Below are 6996 nucleotides of genomic sequence, written 5' to 3'. Positions count from 1 at the left end.
AAAAAAAAAAAAAAAAAAAAAAAAAAAAAAAAAAAAAAAAAAAAAAAAACAAAACAAAAAGAAAAAAACAATTGGGGACTTGGCCAAGCCCCTGGAACTTTAGGGACAGGGGTCTCAAAGTCCTAGCTCCCACCTGATATGATCAGGATCCGAGCTGGGCAGCAGCCGCTTTGCGTCCAGAACTTTGCTCTCTCCTCTTGGTATTAAACTCTTTGGCTCACGAAGCATTTTTACATCCTCCTCTCATTTCACGTGTGTCTCAGATTGGGGAGTGGGCCCCAGCGTTCTCATTGCACAAGGGAGGAAGCTGGGGCTCAGAGATGGAATTGTATCATCCAAGGCCCCAGGGCTGGGAGGATGGCTTATGGATACACAGCTTCCCAGCTTTTGTCCTGAGCTGTTTGGTTCACGGAGCATTTTTACATCCCCATCTCATTTCATGTCTGTTTTTGTTTTTGAGAGGGGAGAGGGTGCAACGTCCTCATTTTTACAAAGGAGCTGTGGCTCAGGGGCGGCCCCAGGGCTAGAAAGATGGTTTACGGCGTGGGCAGAGATGGGTGAGCTGAGTTGGTGGTTTTTATTCTTGACAATAACCAGCACATGTGGCTGGGTGCGATGGTTCACGCCTGTAATCCCAGCACTTTCGGAGGCTGAGGCGGGCGGATCACGTGAGGCCAGAAGTTTGAGACCAGCGTGGCCAAAATGCTGAAACCCTGTCACTACTAAAACTACAAAAATTAGCCGGGTGCAGTGGCCGGCACCTGTAATCCCAGCTACTGAAGAGGCTGAAGCATGAGAATTGCTTGAACCTGGGAGGGGGAGGCTGCAGTGAGCCGAGATCACACCAAGGCAGTCCAGCCTGGGTGACAGAGAAAGAAAAAAAGTTAGAAACCAGCACATGTGATATAATTCTGTCATCACAAAATCACACAGTGCATGTTATGAAAAAGAAAAAGAAGGCCAGATGCAGTGGCTCACGCCTGTAATCCCAGCACTTTGGGAGGCCAAGGCGGGCAGATCATGAGATCAGGAGTTCGAGACCAGCCTGGCCAACATGGTGAAACCCCATCTTTACTAAAAATACAAAATTTAGCCGGGCGTGGTGGCACTTGCCTGTAGTCCCAGCTACTCGGGAGGCTGAGTCAGGAGAATCACTTGAACTCAGGAGGCGGAGGTTGCGGTGAGTCGAGGTCTCGACACTGCACTCCAGCCTGGTCAACAGAGCAAGACTCCATCTCAACCACCTCCCCCCACCCTACAAAAAAAGAAAAGAGCGCCGACCTACTCTGCCCTCTCTGACCCCTAAACAGAGGTGAATGGCAGATGCCTTACAAGGTGTCCCTGTAAAAGATCTCAAGGCTTTGGGGAGAGCGCCAGATGCAGGCCTGGAGGTAAACTTCCTTGTTTTCCTCTGCCTCAGGGCTCTGGGAGCCAGAGCAGAGTGGCGAGAAGCATCTTGCCTTTGCTGGTGTTTTTCCTGCGGCAGGTGGGTGGGACTCAGCCAGCCTCTCTTGGCATCAGCGAGGAGGCATCAACAAATCTCTCTCCAGCTCCAGTGCTGAGCTACTGGCTGATCCCCAAGGACATCCTTCTGGCCTGCCCTTCACACCTGGGTCCCCTAGCCCCCCCCTTCCCCTGTGAGCTCTGAGCCTCTTCCCCTGCCCTATGTTTGCCTGGGGCCCCTCCTGCACCTGCCCTTCCCCAAACTCCCAGCCCCTCCCTGCTCTCTGCTCTGGATATTCGTGGCTGCGGCTGGCAGGAAGGACAGCTTCTTAGTCACTTCTGTAGGACCACAGGTGGACTGTTATAGGGCTTGCCTGCTCCCCCCCCCGCCCCCACCAACGGCTGCTTCTCCAAATACCGGTTGGCTGTGTTCCAGGAAAGCAAGGGCAGGAAGTGGGGCGGGCGGCGGGTTCTGGCCATCTGGCCAAGTCACGTGTCTACTCAGAAAGCTTGCTAAAGGCTACCTGGCTGGGACCACAGGTAAGAGGCACTGGGGAAGGAGACACCCATGCTGGAGTGCCCACCGGTCCTGGGCAAGCCCCTGGCCCTCTCTGGGCTTCAGTTCACTCCTTTGAGCCAAGACAGTAAAAGTCCCTGCCCTGTTGACTGGCAGGAGGCTGTGATGAGGTCATCGCGGGGAAAGCCATGATCGACAATCATGATGGGGTGCGGGGAGAGGGAAAGCCTTGTAAAGAAAGCCCCAGGGAGGCGTGGTCCGGCAGAAACCATCCCTGTTTGCTTTGGTGTGCGCCTATGATGGAGGTGAAGGTGTGGCAGTGTGATTGGAAACTGGAGAATCCCTCCTTCTTTCCATCAAGCATTTCTTTTTTCTTTTTGGAGACAGGGTCTAGCTCCGTTGCCCAAGGCTGGAGTGTAATGATGCGGTTATAGCTCACTGCAGCCTCCAACTTCGGGCCTCAAGCAGTCCTCTCACCCTGGCCTCCCCAAGTGCTGGGATTACAGGCATGAACACCCCGAACGTTTCTTGGGCGTCTGTGATGTATGAAGCCTGGTGCTGGGCGCGGAGGTTGCAGAAGGCATTGTTCTTGTCTTCCAGGAGCACTAGCCTAGCAGGGGAGATAGATGTGTCCAGACTCGACCACAACGCCAGGCCTCGGCTTCCCCTCTGTAACATGGGCGGCTCATGCCAGGCTGTCCCAGGCTGCCCGCTGCTCCGTTACCGGTCAACAGACCTATCTCGGATACCTCCCATGTGTATTCACTAATCGCTTCAACCCGAACCACGGCACCCTTGGTTACTTTCCCTCAAGGACTAGGCAGCCGTCTAAGTCAGAGCTGGGCACGCGGCCACCAGTGCTGATGGCAGCTCAGGGACACACTGGAGCCGTGGCCCCTGCAGCGCTCCCAGCACGGTGGGGGAACAGATACAAAATGACAACATGGGCGATGAGGAGAGGCTCCCTCGGTGTGGCTGGGATGAGCCCCACACACTCTCGATCACTCCCACGGTGACCCCTTCCCGGAGGTCCCCTCAGTGGTCTGCCTTGAAGGAAGCTATTCCTGATCCAGACCCTCCGCCCTTCCTCTATCTCCCAGGGCTCGTGCCATTCCAGGCAGACATTTCTGACCCTTTTACTCTGGCCCCTCCCTCCCCAGCCCAATCTCTGGTTAAACTGGATTCCTCGCTGTTCCCAGAACGAGCTGCCTTTCCCCACCTTGCCACCTCTGCCCTTGTTTCCTCTGTCCGAATATCCTCCCTCACCAGTCTCGCTGCCTGGCACATCTCTCCTGGGGGCTCTGTTCCCAGAACGAGCTGCCTGTGTCCACCTGGCCCATGCTTGGTCTTTGTCCTCTCCACCAGAATGTCCTCCCTTAGCCAGTCCTGTTGCCTTGCATAACTTTTCTTTTTCTTTCTTGTTTTTTTTTTTTGAGACGGAGCCTCACTCGGTCGCCCAGGCTGGAGTGCCATGGCGAGATCTTGGCTCACTGCAACCTCCGCCTCCCGGGTTTAAGCAATTCTCCTCCCTCGGCCTCCTGAGTAGCTGGGATTACAGGTGCACACCACCAGGCCTGGCTAATTTTTTTTTTTTTTTTGTATGTTTAGTAGAGATGGGGTTTCACCATATTGGTCAGGATAGTCTTGAACTCCTGACCTCATGATCCACCCACCTCAGCCTCCCAAAGTGCTGGGATTACACTGCACCTGGCTGCCTTGCAGAATTTTTCTGGGGGACCTGTTCCTGATGCCTCCTGTAGCATAATCCAGGAATCCAGCACCCCCTGGAGTTGTGCCACGCAGCACCCCTTTGCAGTCAAGGTCCCCCAGCACCACCGCCTCCGCCCCGGAAGAGTTCCCCTTCCCTTTGCAGTCTCCTGGGACTTTGCACCCACTCTGGCTTTATCAGAAGATTTTGTGTCTCCACAGGGTAAACACCCATTTACGGGGCTGACGATGGCTCCAGGATCTAGTTCATGGCTTGCTGGTGACCCGCCCCGCCCAGTTCTGGGCAAGCAGGCTGGACCCCTGCAGGAACAGAGCCCACCAGCCTGAACTTCTTCGGAGGTGGAGAGGGGACAGGCGCCTGTCTCTTTTTGGCTGAAGGTGTATCGTGTCCAAGGCCCCACTTCTAGCCAAGCAGAAAAGCCGTGTGATAAAGATGGGTGAGAGTGAGTGATGAACCCAGGGGTCCCGGCCTCCCGGCTCCTCACTCCTCTGCATGTAACTTTATCTGACCAATGCCGAGAACATTGCTGGTGAGGTCAGATACACTAATGATCAGAATCACAACAGTAATGAAACTGCCAGTGATGAAACTGATAAGATAAGACAATAATCAGGGTGGGGTTTCTCGTGTCATTTCCAAGACTTCATCCTCAAATACTCTCCCTGAGGGTCCCCACCCTGTCCTCCCACCTAAGCCTGGAATGAGGAAGCACTGGCCTGTGGGGACCCCGGTCTTCAGGCTCCCAAGCCTGGCTGGGTCTGGCTGCCCCTGACCTGGCCCTGTGAACACCCAGGTGTCCCTGGGTTATGACTCAGTGTCTGTCTGCTGGCTGATCTCAACACGGGCTTTGAGGAAGGGGAGAGGGTAGTTTCTGAGACAGGATAGTGACTCAGGGGCCCAGGGTTGGGGCCTCAAAAGTGCCTTTGTTGGCCAGGGTTCAGGAATCCAGAGAAACTGGTCAAGGGGAGGCCCCAGTGAGGAAAACCCCTCCCTCTGCCCCCGCCCCTCCACCAGAGCCATATAACTGCTCAACCCGTCCGGGAGAGAGAGCGCACTGGCAGCTGTTGGCAGGAAGGAACTGGTCTGCTCACACCTGCTGGGTTGTGCATCAGGACTCTCGGAGCAAAGGAGCTCTCTGCGAAGGTCAAGGCCGTCCCCAGCGCTTGGAATCCTACAGTCCCCACAGCCGGATCCCTGCAGACTTCCAGGTCCTCGACCTCCGCGCACGCTGAGCGATGGCCTCCATGGGGCTGCAGGTGGCGGGCATCGCGCTGGCCGTGCTGGGCTGGCTGGCTGCCATGCTGTGCTGCGCGCTGCCCATGTGGCGCGTGACGGCCTTCATCGGCAGCAGCATCGTCACGTCGCAGACCATCTGGGAGGGCCTGTGGATGAACTGCGTGGTGCAGAGCACCGGCCAGATGCAGTGCAAGGTGTACGACTCGCTGCTGGCGCTGCCGCAGGACCTGCAGGCGGCCCGCGCCCTGGTCATCATCTGCATCATCGTGGCCGCGCTGGGCGTGCTGCTGTCCGTGGTGGGCGGCAAGTGCACCAACTGCCTGGAGGACGAGAGCGCCAAGGCCAAGACCATGATCGTGGCGGGCGTGGTGTTCCTGCTGGCCGGCCTGCTGGTGATAGTGCCCACGTCCTGGACGGCCCACAACATCATCCAAGACTTCTACAACCCTCTGGTGGCCTCCGGGCAGAAGCGGGAGATGGGCGCCTCCCTCTACATCGGCTGGGCCGCCTCGGGCCTCCTGCTGCTTGGCGGGGGGCTGCTCTGCTGTAACTGCCCACCCCGCACAGACAAGCCTTACTCCGCCAAGTATTCTGCCGCCCGCTCTGCCGCCACCAGCAACTACGTGTAAGGTGCCACGGCTCCGCTCTGTCCCTCTTGCCTTTGTTCTTCCCTGGACTGAGCTCAGCGCAGGCTGTGACCCCAGGAGGGCCCTGCCGTGGGCCACTGGCTGCTGGGGGCTGGGGACTGGGCAAACAGAGACTGAGCTAGGTAGGAGGGCAGCAGCCTTCAACCTCTCCGGCCCACTCGGACACCTTCCCAAGGCCACCTCCTGCTAACAAAGACAGATGCCACCCTGCTCCGTATATTGCGGAGGGACGGAGGTGACAGGGTGTGGTGGTAGAATGGGGAGCTGGCTCCTGCTGGCCACTTTGGGCTTCGCCCGCATCGGCGTTGGCCACTGTCCTCATTGACAGCTTCCCCACCCTGTCTGCCTGCATCTCCCGACACTCCAGCTCTCTCCCTGGTGTCTCCTCTGTTCCGGGGCAGGCCTTGATGTCACCTCTGAGACTGTGGCTTGCTCACCCAAACCCGCACCCAGGAGTACGGCTGAGGCCTCGCCACCCACCTGCCTGGGCAGTGCAGAGTGGATGGACGGGTTTGGAGGGGAGCGGTGAAGGCAATGTAAACAGGTTTGGGCAGTGGTGGGGGAGGGGGCCCAGCTCTGCGGCCTCAGGACTCTGCTTCACCCGCTTCAGCCCAGGGCCCCTGGGCCTCTAGAGACTCCCCTCTGAGTCCTCTGCCCTGCCAAGGACACTAACCAGCCTGGGAGGGTGGCAGGGAGGAGGGGACGGCTTTACCCTCAGAAGTCCCAGGGTTTTTCCTCCACCTTCTTTGTCTTTTCTGTTTTGTAATTTAAGAAGATCTATTCACCACTGTAATTATTATTATTTTCTACAATAAACGGGACCTGTGCACAGGAATAAGTTGTATTGTCTCCGATTTCTGCTGTGGAGGTGGGTGGGGCAGGGCTGGAGGCCTGGGCAGGGGGTTGGTGAGGAGCAGGACCACTGGGCTGTGGCCGGGACATGAGCACTTAAAAAAAAAAAAAACGAGATTCAGGGAATGGTGAGAAATGGAAGCTGGGCCGGGCGCGGTGGTGTGCACCTGTGATCCCAGCACTTTAAAAGGTGGAGGTGGGAGGATCGCTTGAGGCGAGAGTCTGAGACCAGCCTGGGCAACACAGTGGCCCCATCCCTACAAAAAGTTAAAAACATGAGCTGGGCGTGGTGCCTGTAATCCCTGTACTTGGGAGGTCGAGGTAGGAGGTTTGCTTGAGCCCAGGAGTTTGAGGCTGCAGTGAGCGTTGATGACACCACTGCACTCCAGCCTGAGTGACAAGATGGAGAACTTACGTCTTAAAGAAAAAATATCAAAATGGGTCTCCAAGGTATCAACTTAAGAAAAAAATTGAAAACAAAAAAAGAAAAAAAGAAGAAAGAAAAGAAAGAAAGAAATTGAAATGGGCCTCCACAGTATCACCTAAAATAAAAAAAAAACAAAAACGATGAA

General features: G+C 56.2%; 1 protein-coding gene across 1 annotated transcript; it reads left to right on the top strand.

Annotated features, from left to right (window-relative positions):
* The first annotated feature begins 3976 nt into the window (after positions 1–3976).
* CLDN4 (claudin 4) lies at positions 3977–6410 on the top strand. The gene has a single exon (XM_017533411.2). It carries the CDS (start codon positions 4925–4927, stop codon positions 5552–5554), a length of 630 nt encoding a protein of 209 aa, XP_017388900.1. The 5' UTR covers positions 3977–4924; the 3' UTR covers positions 5555–6410.
* Positions 6411–6996: the final 586 nt, after the last annotated feature.

This window comes from Cebus imitator, unplaced genomic scaffold (genome assembly GCF_001604975.1).
Source record: "Cebus imitator isolate Cc_AM_T3 unplaced genomic scaffold, Cebus_imitator-1.0 Scaffold82, whole genome shotgun sequence".
NCBI lineage: Eukaryota > Metazoa > Chordata > Mammalia > Primates > Cebidae > Cebus > Cebus imitator.
Note: the sequence above shows the minus strand (reverse complement) of the source record. Positions and strands in the feature narration are given on the sequence as shown.